General features: G+C 39.2%; 6 protein-coding genes across 12 annotated transcripts in view; 5 read left to right on the top strand and 1 right to left on the bottom strand.

Moving 5' to 3' along the window:
* Positions 1 to 16250, bottom strand: part of LOC124336387 (calcium uniporter protein, mitochondrial-like) — an 878707-nt gene that overhangs the window by 659516 nt on the left and 202941 nt on the right. The window lies entirely within an intron of this gene.
* LOC124336471 lies at positions 5 to 1516 on the top strand. 2 transcript variants are annotated; one of them, XM_046790297.1, is made up of 6 exons: positions 5 to 94; positions 156 to 238; positions 306 to 485; positions 547 to 878; positions 938 to 1145; positions 1214 to 1516. In XM_046790297.1, exons 4-6 carry the CDS (start codon positions 717 to 719, stop codon positions 1459 to 1461), a joined length of 618 nt encoding a protein of 205 aa, XP_046646253.1. In that variant the 5' UTR covers positions 5 to 94; positions 156 to 238; positions 306 to 485; positions 547 to 716; the 3' UTR covers positions 1462 to 1516. The 2 variants fall into 2 exon arrangements, with proteins under 2 accessions (XP_046646253.1, XP_046646252.1); XM_046790296.1 differs by having other exon boundaries at positions 303 to 485.
* On the top strand, positions 2456 to 3349 carry LOC124336529 (pro-resilin-like). The gene is made up of 3 exons (XM_046790375.1): positions 2456 to 2600; positions 2686 to 2787; positions 2852 to 3349. The coding sequence occupies exons 1-3, from the start codon at positions 2592 to 2594 to the stop codon at positions 3122 to 3124; spliced, it is 384 nt and encodes a 127-aa protein (XP_046646331.1). The 5' UTR covers positions 2456 to 2591; the 3' UTR covers positions 3125 to 3349.
* On the top strand, positions 6697 to 7532 carry LOC124336518 (cuticle protein 7-like). Its single transcript, XM_046790358.1, has 3 exons — positions 6697 to 6804; positions 6881 to 7000; positions 7069 to 7532. Exons 1-3 carry the CDS (start codon positions 6799 to 6801, stop codon positions 7375 to 7377), a joined length of 435 nt encoding a protein of 144 aa, XP_046646314.1. The 5' UTR covers positions 6697 to 6798; the 3' UTR covers positions 7378 to 7532.
* Positions 8431 to 11024, top strand: LOC124336139. Of its 3 annotated transcripts, none has more exons than XM_046789820.1 (7): positions 8431 to 8937; positions 9008 to 9162; positions 9221 to 9523; positions 9591 to 9842; positions 9911 to 10292; positions 10360 to 10619; positions 10683 to 11024. In XM_046789820.1, exons 1-7 carry the CDS (start codon positions 8613 to 8615, stop codon positions 10926 to 10928), a joined length of 1923 nt encoding a protein of 640 aa, XP_046645776.1. In that variant the 5' UTR covers positions 8431 to 8612; the 3' UTR covers positions 10929 to 11024. The 3 variants fall into 3 exon arrangements, with proteins under 3 accessions (XP_046645776.1, XP_046645778.1, XP_046645777.1); XM_046789822.1 differs by having other exon boundaries at positions 8432 to 8937; positions 9233 to 9523; XM_046789821.1 differs by having other exon boundaries at positions 8432 to 8937; positions 9597 to 9842.
* Positions 10932 to 15834, top strand: LOC124336114 (acetyl-coenzyme A synthetase 2-like, mitochondrial). Of its 4 annotated transcripts, none has more exons than XM_046789775.1 (13): positions 10932 to 11021; positions 12275 to 12352; positions 12708 to 12842; positions 12924 to 13053; positions 13119 to 13215; positions 13283 to 13482; positions 13615 to 13790; positions 13855 to 14155; positions 14222 to 14361; positions 14425 to 14628; positions 14696 to 14950; positions 15008 to 15190; positions 15267 to 15834. In XM_046789775.1, the coding sequence occupies exons 2-13, from the start codon at positions 12296 to 12298 to the stop codon at positions 15456 to 15458; spliced, it is 2070 nt and encodes a 689-aa protein (XP_046645731.1). In that variant the 5' UTR covers positions 10932 to 11021; positions 12275 to 12295; the 3' UTR covers positions 15459 to 15834. The 4 variants fall into 4 exon arrangements, with proteins under 4 accessions (XP_046645731.1, XP_046645729.1, XP_046645728.1 ...); XM_046789773.1 differs by lacking the exon at positions 10932 to 11021 and adding an exon at positions 11260 to 11669; XM_046789772.1 differs by lacking the exon at positions 10932 to 11021 and adding an exon at positions 11699 to 11879.

Genomic DNA, 16250 nt, shown 5'->3' with positions numbered 1-16250 from the left:
AGCAGACAGAATTTCTTCCAGAAAAAGCTGTCATGATGACAGTCATGTGATGTTGATATGGAAAAAGACAAGCTGATTAATAAAGTTTCCCAAAGTATTTTCTGGTTTTGTTTTCGGATTTTGTCAAATTTTAATGTTGAGTTTACTTGTTTTAGATACCGGTGATATATTTTCTAGGTTGTTTGATCATAGACCGTTTCTAAACGGCGAAGTTCAACATTTCCTTCGGGAATTTGAAGTAATTTTGTAACTCAGAATTTGAAGTTAAAAACACTCGATTAATAAATTTCTCTTTGAAAAAGGAGAAGAAAAAATCTACAGACATTGGACTCTTGCTGAAAAACTGTGAGAAACTAACAGATTTGAATGACTTATTGAACACTGTTGTTAGTGACAATACAAAAGAAGCAATCTCAAATCTTGTGGAGAGTATTTCAAAAACTACTGCATCGATTGAAGCAGCTTCTTCCCCAAAGCCAATTGAAGTAGGTTGTGTATTTTCAATTCTAATTTTCATTATAAATGAATTTTTTTTCTTATTTATAGGAAAACAAATATCTATTAGAAAACGAATTGTTGCGTCAGAAAAAGAGAGAATTTCACAAGGAAACCAATAAAGAAAAATTGTCATCTCTTGATAGTCATTTGCAAGAAAAAGAACAAGAGTTAAGAAAACATTACCAACAGCTAGAAGAAAACCTAAAAATCAAATTATAATGGCGTTAACAATCAACCCATCTAAAGCACTGAGTGAATTCATCAAATCACTGCCGGAAAAAGATGACTACCCACCAAATTTAAAAGAGTTGCGGATTTCTGGAGAAAAAGTCTTGCTCACCAACTTAGACATGAGATGGATCGGGAATTACATCAGAAAGGTACGCACCAGATATCACGTCCATTGAACTTTTCTAATAAAACTTTTCTACTTTAACAGATGGAGAGTCCAAAAGTATATTTTCATGAATTAATTAAAGGCTGTGACGTTGTGATACCGTCGCCGCCACCAGATCCTCCTAGAAATAAAGAACTTGAAGCTCGGATCGTGCGATTACGCAAAGAACAAGAGCAGCGAGTGTACAATAAAATGATTCAAAATGTTTCTCGCACACCCGAAGGCAAGGAGGAATCTTTTGCCGCCGAAAGTAAGTCCAATTGAACGATTTTCCAAACTATTTCCAGCTAATTAATTTGTTTTTCAATTTAATCACAGTGAAACTTATTAACTCGCAGCTGATTGAAGTGCTCGGATTTGCTGTTTCTTTGTTTGCTGCCTTTGCTTTCGGTTTCACCGGAATCAATTACATGATAGGACCACTAGACTTCGGCATTCGAGCTCTCTTGGGTGTTGTTTCCGCTTTGATTGTGGCCATCGCCGAACTGTATTTCCTCGCCAGAGTTCTCGGTGATTACGAGTTTTTCCACTTCCAAAAGCAAAAAGGCAAATTGAAAATTTCTTAGTATTTTTTTTTCATCTGTATTTTTGCGTTTCGTAATACATTTTCTTTACATACTACACCACTCTTGAAACCAAAAGAGAACGGTTCTCCGCAGGTAGACTAGAGAATATTCGTTACGGATAATTTGCGCTTCCCATAACTGGGAAAAAGATTGTAACACGATTTGTAAGTTTACAGTTTGGCAAGTGCTTTCCCTTTATGTGGAACTATAGCGCGATAAAAAATGGCTAGATACAAAGTAGGCTACTAGGTGAAAGTTTGACAATGACAAGAGTGAAAATCATTTTTTTAACAAATTGCAAATTGCAAACAAATGGCGCGTGCTGTTCGCGGAATTTTCGTTTGGAACTTTTCTAGTCGCGTCAAAGCTTAGGAATTGGTTCCCAGCGATTATTGTTACTTAGCGGCGCTCCAATAACGTCGCATCACGAAGGGAAGTCAGAATGAGTCTTCGAAAACGGATTCAAGTGGTATGGACCACATTTAACTATAAGCAAATTCCAAATGTTGCTGGTACACGCCAGACAGGCTGTCTGCAATCGGTATTCGGGTATTTCCTTGTATTTTTACAACAAGATTTTACAACATAGACAATGGAAAATCCACATAGTTGAAATAGTAAAATAATAACATTTTATCGAGCTTTTTGGTCGTATTCTCATAAACAACATGGCGATATAAAATTCATTGTTGGGCGGGGGCGTTAAATATTGCAGCAACAAACTCCGGGATAAGAAAATGTCGATTAAGAATATATCCATAAATAGATCAAAATCCAGACGGGGAGAAATGGTAACCACCTACTGCGTAATATAGGTGAAGTGATGCCATCTGCGGCGCACGATCTTATTGTAAAAACTGACAGAATAACGTTAGACTTCATAACAGTCTGTTATTGGCAATTTGGCGCGATGGGAAGCAAAATAGACGTAGGGAAAAGCTGATATAGAAAGGAGAAAGAAGTAAAAAAAAAAAAACAACTTTCCACCGCAAAAATCATTCGTCCTTGCCGCCATATAGAAACGCCCGGCAATTGTTAAAAGCTCATCCCCAAACGGACGGATATATAAGGCTGTGCGGATTGCTACCAAAAGCATCAGTTCTTCCAGCTCCATCCACTACTAAACAACAATGCATCAGGTAAATGATTATTCGGTTATTCTCGATGTACCAAAAGAATTCGGCTGATTTAACTTTGATTCAATTATTTTTGAAACAATTTTAGTTTGTCCTCGTCGTCGTTTTCGCTGTTGCAGCTTTTGCAGCTGAGCTACCGTACCCCAAACCACAAGCAGCTGGTTATCCCGCTCCCAGTTATAACCAGGAGGTAGTAATACGATTTTATAATTTAATTCGATTAAATATTATTAACAAAATTGATTTCTCCTTAGCCCCTGATGCCGTACAACTTTGGGTACGCAGTCAACGATGCTCCGACTTACAACAACTTTGCTCACCAGGAGACGGCCGACACCAAAGCCGTGACCGGATCTTACCGTGTTGCTTTGCCCGATGGCCGCACCCAGATCGTCACTTATAAGGCCGACGAATACGGATACGTTGCCGATGTGAAATACGAGGGTGAAGCCAAATATCCTGAATACAGTAAACCAGCTTACCAACAAGCTTACCAACCGGCACCAGCCCCCAGCTACAAACCCTGAACACTTAAGTCAGAGCGTTTGATAACATCAACATATTAGCCCTCAACTTGTATACATAAATCCCAACTATAGATACCAAATAAGCTCTAGAGATAAACATTCGGATAATACGTGAATCAAAGAGAATGTATTACTTACCTGATTTCCCTGAACAGTTTTGAACCCCCAAAATGTGAAATTTGCATGCAGATGAATCAGAAATAAAATTACAATTTTACCTCTAAAGAATTTTATTTACTAATTAATTTTCATTCTTGTGTTAACACAATTTTCCAATACAAATTTGGTGTTTGCAAAATAACCGGAGAAGTTCATCGACAGATTAAGAAGGAAACATTATACTCATTACTGTGTTGAAATATTTTACAGTTAGCTTTCCAATTTGTTAAACTGATCTAATAAGAATTTTCGCAACAACTTGGCTTTCTGATGAAATGAGCGTAATGTTAACATGAGTGTAATATTACATATATTACGAAATGACCGCCGTTCCGGCATTCCGGCTTCCGGCGAACCATAATAACACCCGAAGAAGTCTAAAGTAAAACTGGCAACTTCGATCTTTAATTTATAATTAAATGTCAATTACACAATTCCATCAACTTGGCAACTATTTCAAATAAGAGTAGTGTCAAATCAAATCCTCTCTCTACAGTGCGTCAGTGCTCATTGTTTAGACTTCGATGAGTGATCTAAAAGGCTTTCAAGGTAAGAAAAATAAATTGCTTGTGGGTTTATTGGTGCTCTGTTATTTAGGTTTTAGTTAAAAATTAGGAAATGTCTGTTGAATGGACATCTCAAATTATCTGTAGCTAAAAGTTTTGATTAGAAAATGGTTACCTAATTCAAGTTTAATTCCACATAGAATATAGTTTGCCATTGAATCAAGATTTATTCTGTACGTCCGTCATCAATCAGACCGTGATCAGGTGACATGTCACAGTCCTCGGTTTTTAATTTGATAGCTGCGTAGGAAACTTACATTTGCGTGAAAGTGTTGCAAATGAGAATACTCTCTAGTCGTATAATGACGTGATACGGTGATAGTTATATTCCTAATTAGGGGGCGAGGACGAAACATTGGTAAATTGGTTTATTGCCCCAACTATTGTGTGTTTTGCAAATTGACGCAATTAACCAAATTGCTGTGGTTTTCTTATCTGCTGAAACAAGCTTAACGACATAACCGAGACTTGATTCCTCTCATTAGTGTGTTTAATGAAGGCAGCAAGAAGTTGAGCGGTGGAATAATTACTGCTGGCTAACAAGTTTTTAACCGGAGATTTAAACAAATCAGCTGATAGTACACTAAATGATAATGATGGCACAACATGTAGACATTAACAATTGCAGCTTTGACAATAATAAAAGAGAACCGTTTATGTAATCAAACGTTCCAAAAAGTGAAAGTAAAATATTTCGTCAATAACAGTCGATGATTAAGTATTTTAGAAAAATAACAACCGAAGAATTGCGGTGCTCGAACGCGTTCGACTTTCATCGGGCCAATGAAGACGAAAGCTTTCTTTTTATTTAAAAGCCATTTAACCTAGCTATAGAGGTAGTACCGCGCTTCATAAACTATATATCTTTCTCGATACAGTTCGGCTGAATCTGCAGTACAGCTGGATTCCCGCGTGCGTGCTTGAATTTCGTTCCGCTGCTGAGCCGTGGCAATCTCCAAAGAAAACAAAACAGTCTGACGCACTTGAAACAATGTGAAACTTCCATTTCATCTTTTGAGAAAAGATATTATATAATATCCAGGCGAACACATTGTCTTTCTATCGTGGAAAATGTGTATAACTTGAATGGCTGACACTCGTTATTTGTGACCTGTCGGATTTTTTAAAAAATGTCTTGTACTATGATTGAAGTAACACAGTTTTGTTTGTGGTCTGTACCTACAGGAAAGTTAAGAAAGCGCTTCTATATATTTGCAGTCAACCGCCGTTGAAAATGTTGCTAGAAAATAGGGGAGGGATAATTGCATGTAGGCTCAGATGATCTATTTGAGTTTTGCCACGTCTGCAATTTATATTAGCGGACGTCGTGCGGGGACAACATCTCATATTGACCGTGAAGGTGCGAAAATGTGTTATGCCATACATGGCTTAAATTGCTATTTAGTATCACTCCCGACCATGAAATCTATCGACTAAAATTTTGCTTGTTTTCTTAATGACATTTCATTAAAAATTGTAATGAACATTTATCACATTACAAATCATAGTTTATGTAGCGACAATTAATGCGAATTTTATTACGACCTTGTTCGAGATCCTTTTGACGCGAAATTCTTATCTAAATTTTCATAATTGGTTTCAAACGGTTAATTTTAGACTCTATTTTTATAGCTGGATATTATATTCCGAGGGTGAAAGAGAAAACGATTATTCTAGGTGTGGTGTCTAGGGAAAATTGGCAAAGGCAGGGGTTTGCGGAGGACGCCAATAAGAAAAGGGAAAATGTTGGGATCGAACGCATAGCTAATCAACCGATGCTCACGTCATCTGTGGGATATACTCCTATAATAAACGCTCTTTGCCAAAATTAATTTCTCGTAAAGCTATAAAAGAAGCATCAACAAGATTTTGATCAAATAATAATAGTCTTGATTGTTTTAATTGACAGCTCGACTTGTAACCGCACCGACAATTTGGTCGCTATAAAACAACAGGCTATAAAGAAATTTATGCCAGAAACCAGCATCTGTTGCCGCCAAACGATGTCACTTTCCTTCGTGCAGCCATCCAATAATTTGTGTCGTTGCGCTTCTGCCCGCCGAGTCTATAAAAATACAAGTCCGGGAGATTGCGTATACAGACGACAGCGGGATGATGAGAACTGGGATAAGGACGCGGCCTAGACAGTCGTGCATGATGAAAATTCATTTTGTCACGCTTGAGATTTCGTCTCTGTCCAGCAGGCCGAAGAGCGGCATCAGTATTTACGAGTATTTGCAGAACTTGCTCTTGTGTAGTGCAACGAGAGAAAATGACTGGACTATATTACCGCCGTCAATATAGTTACATGTATAGCTGAATTGTTATTTAGCTCAGATCTATAGGCTGGGTTGTATTTACGCAATTTTTCGTTTGCAATAGGCCCTTGTACCAGATGACATTACGGTCGATTGGGATAAATACCATCACGTTTTACCTCTAGCGGCTGTTAATTGAGCCTGTTGTCAATAAAAAGTGGTTAACATTCAGGAATAACGAAAGGCTGTTACGTCATCGTTTGTGGGTATCAGTGTACGAATGAACGGGATTCATTCACGCGTGAGAAATTCATCATCATCAGCAATGAAAATGGAGAGTGGTCATAATTTTGGATAGGCGGAGCTTGGTCTGTGGCTTCTGCAAGTTTAAGACCCATCACGTTTCATCTTTAGCAATTCCCTTTTTTCTATCTTATGGCTGAGTGTCCAATAACCAGCTAGGCCATGTCGACATTTTAAGTCTTTTAGGCCCATCAGACCACAAAATCCCCGCCCAAATGGCACGAGCTGTTGAGTCAACTCCCACATATGGAAAACAACCTTGAGGTAATCAGGTCTGTCAGCTTTTAACGTATAGCAGTTGGAATTGGCCACTATATAAAGCGGAGCTGAATCCACTTGAAATCATCCAGTTGTCTTTTCAACAACAGTCCTCACTACTAACAAGAAAATGAAGGTAAAACAACAGCAAAATTATCCTTTTATTCTACAAGAATTTAGTATTTAAATTTATAATTTTTATTTTATTAAAGGTTATCATCGCTTTAGCTGCTTTGGCCGTTGTTGCCGTTACTGCCCAATACCCCTCTTATCCTTCATATCCTGCACCGGCTTATCCTAAACCCTCCTACCCCAAGCCTTCTTACGACTATGTGAGTATAATTAATTCCATTCATTAACTTGATAATCCAAGTAATTTAAAATGATTCATTCCATTTAGGCTCCCATTCCGTACAACTTTGCCTACGCTGTCAAAGATGACTACACCTACAACGACTTTGGTCATCAAGAGACCAGCGATGGTTACGCCAAGACCGGAAGCTATTACGTCCTCTTGCCCGATGGTCGCATGCAGACTGTCAACTACAAGGCCGACGAGAACGGATACGTCGCCGATGTTTCGTACAAGGGTGAAGCCCAATACCCAGAGTACAAGCCGGCTTACTCCAAGCCCGCCTATCCCAGCTACAAACCGGCCTACCCCGGGCCGGCCTACCCTAAACCTGCGTACAAGCCCAAGTACAACTAGACAGTTGCAGCAGAGAAACTTGCAAAAGAGCAGCAGCTCGTAATGCCCGAGATTATTTTATGAATATATAGCAGCTATACAGTACGAAAATAACAACTCATTTGAATAACAAACGTGATACAACGAAAATTCAATACAAGAATTAAACATTTAAATGGAAAGATGTTTTTGTGAATGTTATTCTATACTCACTGGACGTGAATTTATGATTTGAAGGAAGACTAAAGAAGTAATTCGATCGTAGTCTAAATAATTGCGCTGCTTTCTAAAGAGAGAAATTGATGACACATTCTAGAAATATCAAAAGTCTATTTGATGTTCCCACTTTTAAACGAATGGCTTGTATGAAGCTGTCGTAATAACGGTATAAACTAGCGATGCTGAAGATGGATAGCTCAAAAAATGTTAAGAGCTAGAAAAAGAAAACGAGCGCATCAGTTGGTTGATACCGAAAATGAGTTTACTTTGATGATCAAACCGCAGACACGAAAGGAAAGTGAACATCAGAAATTCAGCCACGGTCTGTTCAACTCGGACCTTTTCTCTTGAGAACTGTCGATTCGCCATGGTGGCGGCCGTTTTCCCACATTTCGTGCTGTCCTCTCCATCTTCCTCACTGCTCCTAGCAAAACAAATGTTTTCATTATAAACAACTCATTCCAGCACATTGTTAACAATAATCGAATTTATTGACAGGCATTATTCCCGCCCTTTGAACTTTTTATTATTATTAGCATTATTTAGAGAGAGCGAATTACTCGACTACTTCTTATTTGATTACAACAACCTCCACAACATTCGACATGAAGTCCACGAGCCCAAATACCTTGGACTTATCCGCAGTTCATCGTAATCGAAAAATGCATGACATGCTCAAATTGCTCATTCACATGCCACGATGACACTTCCATTTATTTCTTCATTCACCATTCTTTAATTATTTCGGAAAATTCCCACTAAATAAAAAAATCACATTCGTTTTAAAAAACCCCGCCTAAAATTAAAATCACTAGCGATCCAAGAGGCCAGTCTACGAAACAGAAAAAATAGGCTAAACAGCAAGAAAAGCAAAACAACATTTGCCTTCAATCCCTTCAATACACACCAAAAGCATTAGAATGCACATCCTTTGAAAAAATTGAATATTGTTTCAGTGGTTCTGTTATTCACCCGTTTATTTATTTCATAAAACAGAGTAAAGTTTCAGTAAAAAACAGCGCTACTTTTGGGTCAAAATGACAAGAGTACGGTGTTTCGTTCGTGCATGTAACAATGCATCTTACAAGAAAGATTCAAATTGTTCTTTTCACGATTTTCCGTCAGATAAAAAGCTCAAGGAAAAGTGGTTAGCAGAAATAATGAAATACGAAAAGTCATGTGGTTGGTCGGAATGGTTGCGTAATGACCCACGAAAGACAACAGCACATTCAAAAATTTGTAGCGATCATTTTGAACCACAATGCTTCCTAGATTTTAGTAAATTGAAAAAACTTAACCCCACAGCAGTGCCAACCGTTTTCTCATCACCATTTCAATCTGCTGAAAGTGTTAAAAACAGTGGTATTATAACCAACATTATTTTTATTTTTATGAGTTTAACCAGATCCTCAATTGTTTTATCTCCAATTAGGAACATCTGCTGTCAACAGCCATTTTTTGGAAGAACAGAGGAGAGTGGAAATTTTTGGAAGTGATCACACTTATGGCCGAACAGTAATTCAACCCGTCCAACAACCAAATGAACTCCAGCCAATTGAAGTTGTACTACTCGAAGACAGTTTGACAGTAATGAAATTTGAAAATATGAAATTACTATATTACAATTGGATTTATTTACTCTCAAAATCATACCCAGGAAGATGATTGGATTCCCTTAGCAAGAGCAAGAACGGATACACGTTCAATGACACCACCAATAAGAGCGCCGTATGATTTAACTGGAAGGATGGTAGAAGAACCGGAAAAAACTTTACCTGTGAACAGAATTTCCGCTTCAGAACCAACCGTCACATTACCTACTGCTGTCACATCTAGCGATCAAGGACGTGTACTCGTAACATGTGGCCAAACAGCAATTCAAGCTTACATTGCTCAGCAACAAAAAGAAATTCAGGCAGTCCTATCAACATCCGAAGGCAGTGTGACGGTAATGAAATCAAACTTTAAACTAACCAGTTGTTGCATCACAATGTTTTGTTTATTTTCTAAATGAGGATCAGAAAGGTGGTGGAATTCCCATTAAAAGAGCAAGAATTGACACAGCTTCAGTCACACGACCAAGAGCGCCGTATGATTTAACTGGAAGAATGGTAGAACAACCGGAAAAAACTTTAGCTGTGAATAGAATTTCCGCTTCTAAAACAGCCGTCACATTAACTACTCCTACTACATCTGGCAATCAAGGACTTGTACCACATGACCGAACGGAAACGTCAATCCTACCAAAATGCGGAGGCAGTGTGACGGTAATGTAGTCGAACTTAAACGTCTAAAAGATTATTGCATCACAATTATTTGTTTTTTCTTCAATCAGAATCGGGGAAGTGGTGGAATTCCCATTCAAAGAGCAAGAATTGACACACCTTCAGTCACACGACCAAGAGCGCCGTATGATTTAACTGCAAGAATGGTAGAAGAACCTGAAAAAACTTTAGCTGTGAACGGAATTTCCGGTTTTCAACCAGCCCCCGCAACATTACCTATTCCTTCTCCAGCTAGCAATCAGGATTTCGTAATCTTATTTACTCCTCAGCCTACGATTCCGGCAGTTCTTCCCGTTCAAAATACTAACTACTATCTAGTGCCAACTCCTGTGGCTTCATCAGTCGGCGCCAGCAAGGCAGGAACAGGAATCTCTGATAATCAGCAAAATCAGCAACAACGCGTTGAACCCAATCCTGGAACTTGCAAACCGAGTAATATAAATATTCTAATTTTCGACTACTGCACCATCTAAAATCTGTTTTATCATTTGAATTACAGAAAAAAATAAAGAAGTGACGCAGAAAGCAATCAAAAAGCGTTACGCTGCCTATGAGAAACAAAGACAAATGGTGAGGAAACTGAGGCGTAGGGTAGAGCAAATGGAAAGAACGTATGACAAGCTTCTGAATACCGTGGGATTTGCATTATACGAGCGAAGCCTAAAGGACATTCGAGTCAAACGAATGTTTCGTTCCATCGAAGCGATGCTTTCAGGAGATGATAACGGAGAGGACCATCCCGCTTTTCTCATCGATCAGGTTTTGTTTATTCCTAATTAGTAAATCAGCACTTATTTACATCCGATGTATCCTTCTTTACAGATACTGAACTTTAATGCTAAAACTGCAGTCAATGTCAAATACAGTCAAGCGACTATGCGAAGTGCGACGACCTTGAGCGCGAAAAGTTCTTCAACTTATGATTTTATCCGCAATCAGGGTGTTCTCATTCTTCCTTCGCGTAACACGCTCGTCCAGCGTATGAAAAAAGCGTCCGCCAAAGAAGATGTTGTTGAGCAAGAAACCGACGCACTAGAGGGCCTTCTCACCTTGCACACGTCCGATTGATGGCCTCTTTGTGATCATCGGAGCTGTTTGAAATGTAATTAGTGAAGCGCTCAACTAAACCGGAAACAATTCAGAAATAAATGTCTTTCACAGGTATTATTTATTATTATAGATTTAATTACTTGTTGGAAACTATGTCTCGTTTATGACTTGCGTGTGTCGACAGCTAACCGCAAGGGGCGCTTTTTGATTCATTCCCTTTTATTGGTCTGCAATTGGGATTATCCGAACATGATAACAATGGTCCTATCATTTTCCAACCTAAAAGGGCATCAGATAAGCGAGATTAAGAATGCGGTGCATTAAAACAGTTTTGCATTACAATACCCCAGTCGGTGTAGTATAGCACGTTTTAAGCGGTTGTTGTTCTATTTTCCTCAGTTTACCTGGTCGGGAGTTGTAGACGGACAGTTTTTTATTTTTCCTACGCTGTTTACGCCGCGTGACGTAGAATGAGCTGCGTAAACACTGTTTATTCAATTAGGAGTTCAGTGTGCGGCCGTATTTCTGGTGTACACTGGAACTTGAAGCTGAGATCGCCTTGACGCTCAGTCAGATACTAACCGTCCACCGTGCCATTCCACAGGCTGTCAACAGAGCTCAATCGAAAAGAAAGACAAGCAAAACAGTTTGCTCGTGATAGTTTTAAAACGTTTTCTAGTCTCGTTAAACTAAATTAAAATCATGGCTAACCTTCTCAAGATTTCGTTAGGAATCGCAAAATATCTGCCAACACCCTTGGTGAGTGCATTCCACGCCAAAGTGACAAAAGCTAGTTCAAAATATTGCGGATCGCTACACTGTTTGTATACGTTGTGTCAGAAAGGTAAAATTAGAAAGAGTGCCATGGGGTCGGGAATACATGGACAAGGAAAACATCTTCGCGGGCTAGTGGACGCTTTGGTCTCGGGCACAGCGCTGTATTCGTTTCTGCCGTTAAATCGATTAATTGTAATTAAAATGTTGATCTTATATTTTAATTTTATATAATTATCTTTTATCTAAATTCTATTTCATCCTCCCTATGTTGACCGTTTTTAGTATTTTTTAATTTTCTTAAAATATTTAAAGTTTTAAAATGTTTTGCATGGAACACACACAGACGGTAAAGGCAGACGCCACGATCCTTCGTGCTCTATCCATCCTTAAAAAAAATAGGACTCGTGAACGAAAACAGCGCCATAGTGGCCTAGCGTGCATAGATATGCAGAAGAAGTTAGGTTGGCACTCTTTCCGTCCTGTGTGTTGTTGTTGTTGTGTATGTTTGTAAAAAAAAGATGGGAAAAAAAGAAAACGATCACATGTAAAAATCTGTTTACAGAAATTATAAATCTTGTTATCTCTAGTTTGATCCAAGGCCGGCATTGATGGGAATTCGTTATATCCACTTCACCATTCAAGGACGCCAGAGTGACACAAACCAAGTTAGTTTGAATGCTTTTATTCATTAGTCAAGTACGTAGTAAGCTACCGATTTCTTATTTTAGATAAACATTGACATTGACATTGTCTAGTTATGTAATTGTAGACACAGACGTACAGTCAATATTTGCCTTGGCGTTGATTATCATAGTACACTCGCAGCTGGGGGACCACTGAGCCTAACCGGGGAACATTTAATTCCCGACAATCTTTTCTCCTTCCTGCACAGGGTGGATTAATTGCGCACGTGGCAAATTGCCAATCGTTAAGAATTGCCTGGTTTCTTCAATAAGCTTAGTTTGGTCGAAACGCAATTTATGTGCAGAAGAGTAAAATGAGAGAAACATTTATTTTTAGGTCGGATTGAAACCTGAACCCTTTACTATGGATTCCCCCGTTCTCCGCAATTTCAATTGCAGTCTACCTGAGCTGAGACATTTGTTTCCTGGTTGTTCTAGTCACGAAGAGCTTTACAATTTAAGCATCAATCAGGTGAAATACTTACGCGCCCTTACAACTTATTATCCGCTTTCGGAAATCTTACAACGTTCATTAATGACAATCTATTTCCAGACGGACCTCTTTTGGGGTACTCTTGCCCGTTTGCGCCTGCGTTGGAACCGCGACTTCCAGCAAGTTTCGGATTGCAACATGGAAACGGGATCGTTTCGTTGGTTCCTGGGAGGTCAACTTAATGTCTCAGGTAAAGCGCTAATCGAAGAGAACAAGTCAAATGAGTCGAATGATTTTTAAAAAGTCAATTGTTAGTCAACTGTGTCGATCGCCATAAGGAAAAGGATCCCAGCCGAGTTGCCCTCATCTGGGAAAAAGATGAACCTGGACAAGAGGAGCGGGTCACCTATGGGTTGGATATTAACATCATCACACATTTTTTAGTAAATAAAGCATTAATTCTAATTGATTCCTGACAGGGAATTATACACGATGATGAATCAAGTGTCAAACGTTCTCAAGTCCCAAGGAGTGCAAAAAGGTGATAGAGTGGCAATTTATATGCCACCTTGTCCACTCGCGGTCGCCTCAATGCTCGCTTGTGCCCGTATCGGAGCCGTCCATTCCGTAGTTTTCGCTGGATTCAGTGCGGAAGCGTTGGCCAGTCGCATCAACGACGGTATCGACTCCTTAAATGTTTACTTTACTTTAAATTGTAATTGTAATTGTAATTGTAATTGTAATTGTAATTGTAATTGTAATTGTAATTGTAATTGTAATTGTAATTGTAATTGTAATTGTTTGTTATTAGCTGAAGCTAAAATCGTCATTACTGCTGACCAAGGGATGCGAGGAGGCAAATTAATTGAATTGAAGAAAACGGTTGTGACAGCGGTTGAAAAATGTCCGACTGTTAAAACTATTCTCGTAGCCAAAAGAACAGGAAATCCTGTCGTTTCATCACCTCTTGACGTCGATCTCGATGAGGTTGGTTTAAAATAATTAATTGTTCTATTAAGTGTAACATTAACCAAAGGCAAATTTTTGTCAGGCGATGGTTAAAGAGAGCGGCGAATGTGAACCGGCCGTTTTGGACAGCGAAGATTTGCTGTTTATGCTCTACACATCCGGCAGCACCGGAAACCCTAAAGGGATTGTTCATTCCCAAGCTGGCTATCTTCTTTATGCGTCGTTGACGCATAGTCTAGTTTTCGATTGCAAAGAAGGAGACATTTTTGGTTGCGTGGCTGACATTGGATGGATCACGGGCCATTCTTACGTCGTGTACGGCCCGTTGGCCAACGGAGTCACGACTCTTTTGTTCGAGAGCACGCCAACATATCCCAATCCAGGTCTCGATTTGACTTATTCATTTGATCTCAAATGTTGACGTTACATAATTCTCGTTTTCCCAACAGGTCGATATTGGGAGACTGTCCAGCGACTAAAAATTAACCAATTGTATGCAGCTCCTACGGCCATTCGATTGTTACTGAAATACGGCGACGAACATGTCGAAAAGTATGATCTCAGCTCCCTTCGCACTCTAGGCTCTGTGGTATGATTGCTAATTGAGTGTCTAATTAAACGTGATCACGTTTCAACGGTATTTTCTTCCCAGGGTGAACCCATCAATGTGGAGGCTTGGCACTGGTACAACAAAGTTGTGGGCAAAGAAAAATGCGTCGTTGTTGACACTTGGTGGCAAACGGAAACGGGAGGCATTTGCATCAGTCCAACACCCTCGGCTCCTGGATCAGAAATTCTTCCCGGTATGCCGATGAGACCGATGTACGGAATCTGGCCTGCTATTCTAGGAGAAAAGGTAATGTCTAATGTTTATTTATTTTCCAAATTCATCCTGATTCTGATTGGAAATCTGTTCTGCAAAGGGGGAGGAGTTGAAAGGCAATGATGTAACAGGTGCCTTGTGTTTGAAAAAGCCTTGGCCGGGAATGGCGCGCACCATTTATGGAACCCACAGCCGCTTCCTGGAAACTTATTATCGACCTTTTAATGGCTTCTATTTTACCGGTGATGGTGCTGTTCGACACAGTGATGGCTACTATCAGATAACGGGTAGAATGGATGACGTTATCAACGTTACTGGTCATAGGCTCGGTACTGCCGAGGTGGAAAATGCCCTGGTACTACAACAAATATTTTTAATTAAAAGATCGGGTGACAGTTTTTCGTTCCAACAGGGTCAACATCCGTCTGTAGCAGAGTCAGCCGTTGTGGGGTATCCTTGTAGTGACAAGGGCGAAGGCATTTACGCTTACGTCACTCTTAAGGACGGACTCGTCGCTGATGCCAAGACAGAAGCTGAATTAAGAGGAATTGTCCGGCAGAAAATTGCTGCCTATGCGATTCCGGATGTAATACAGGTATAATAATAAAATGGCAGGAAAATTTCTTTATCATAATGCTAATGTTGGTTCTCGACGTGGTACATTTCAATAGATCTGTCCTAGTTTGCCCAAGACGCGATCCGGCAAGATTATGCGACGAATATTACGTAAAGTTGCGGCGGATGAGACCGACAATCTGGGTGATATTTCAACGTTGGCTGATCCTGCTGTGGTAGAGGATCTTGTCGCTCGCCATCGAACCCTGAAATCAAACCACCTGAATAAAGCTACTAGTAAATTGTAGTGTAATGATTTTGACATTTTAACGTCAAACGGCATCGACTCTTTCGTCCGTTACAGTGAACTCAACACCATCGCCATCGAACCCTGAAGATTAGGTCAAATTTATGTCCTTGGAATTATTGACACCTCACGTTTAAATCACCTGCATTAACTAATTTTATGTTGACTATCATTCTTTCGACATTCTTCTGTTACTTCTAAACGAAAGCGGATTTCCATAACTGAATGGTTTGAGCTTTTTTCTGACTTTGCCTTCTGCTGCCTTATAGTTGTAAAAATAATTACAAAAGTTTACAAATAAAAACAACTAAGCCTATGATTTCATATGGTGCTGAAATGTAAAACAATCGCAATGAAATACACTGCCAGCTTTAAGACTTATAAGAGATTGTGTCGTTTTACTTTCATGACAATCAAAGGATTGTCCCAACGAATATCGTGAGCGGTATTTCACTACTTTGTATTCACGACGTCAAGTTCTGATTGAACTCTGGCTAGTTTACTAGCTAGCTGATAACAGGCTGATAATAAGTGGCTAACAAAGTAACAATCGTAATGTTTGTTTGTTACTCTATTTTTGCTAGTTAAAACTTAAATTAAAAATATAGGATATTAATTTAAAATCTGAGTCCAAGTTCCCGAAAATTTGAGTTTCTATTTTATAGGGTAATTTCATTTGACTCATTTCCCTTTACTCAAGTAAAATATTTTTAATTTTTGGTATTTCTGTTTATCCCATGTTTGTCCTTTGGATCTTCTATTATTATCCGCTTGGAGCGCTAGCTCTACACCG

Source organism: Daphnia pulicaria, chromosome 4, assembly GCF_021234035.1.
Source record: "Daphnia pulicaria isolate SC F1-1A chromosome 4, SC_F0-13Bv2, whole genome shotgun sequence".
NCBI lineage: Eukaryota > Metazoa > Arthropoda > Branchiopoda > Diplostraca > Daphniidae > Daphnia > Daphnia pulicaria.
This window is presented reverse-complemented; position numbering and strand designations above follow the sequence as displayed.

Excerpts from the sequence above, each read along its gene's own strand:
- LOC124336471 (XM_046790297.1), top strand. The coding sequence starts at position 717 with ATGGCGTTAACAATCAACCCATCTAAAGCACTGAGTGAATTCATCAAA. Across the intron at positions 879-937 it reads TCGGGAATTACATCAGAAAG|ATGGAGAGTCCAAAAGTATA; the intron begins GTACGCACCAGA and ends CTACTTTAACAG. Across the intron at positions 1,146-1,213 it reads GGAATCTTTTGCCGCCGAAA|TGAAACTTATTAACTCGCAG; the intron begins GTAAGTCCAATT and ends ATTTAATCACAG.
- LOC124336529 (XM_046790375.1), top strand. Across the intron at positions 2,788-2,851 it reads CTCCCAGTTATAACCAGGAG|CCCCTGATGCCGTACAACTT; the intron begins GTAGTAATACGA and ends ATTTCTCCTTAG.
- LOC124336518 (XM_046790358.1), top strand. Across the intron at positions 7,001-7,068 it reads CCAAGCCTTCTTACGACTAT|GCTCCCATTCCGTACAACTT; the intron begins GTGAGTATAATT and ends CATTCCATTTAG.
- LOC124336139 (XM_046789820.1), top strand. The coding sequence starts at position 8,613 with ATGACAAGAGTACGGTGTTTCGTTCGTGCATGTAACAATGCATCTTAC. Across the intron at positions 9,524-9,590 it reads CATCCGAAGGCAGTGTGACG|GATCAGAAAGGTGGTGGAAT; the intron begins GTAATGAAATCA and ends TTTCTAAATGAG. Across the intron at positions 10,620-10,682 it reads CCGCTTTTCTCATCGATCAG|ATACTGAACTTTAATGCTAA; the intron begins GTTTTGTTTATT and ends CCTTCTTTACAG.
- LOC124336114 (XM_046789772.1), top strand. The coding sequence starts at position 11,775 with ATGGGGTCGGGAATACATGGACAAGGAAAACATCTTCGCGGGCTAGTG. Across the intron at positions 13,791-13,854 it reads TTGACGTCGATCTCGATGAG|GCGATGGTTAAAGAGAGCGG; the intron begins GTTGGTTTAAAA and ends AATTTTTGTCAG. Across the intron at positions 14,362-14,424 it reads TTCGCACTCTAGGCTCTGTG|GGTGAACCCATCAATGTGGA; the intron begins GTATGATTGCTA and ends TTTTCTTCCCAG.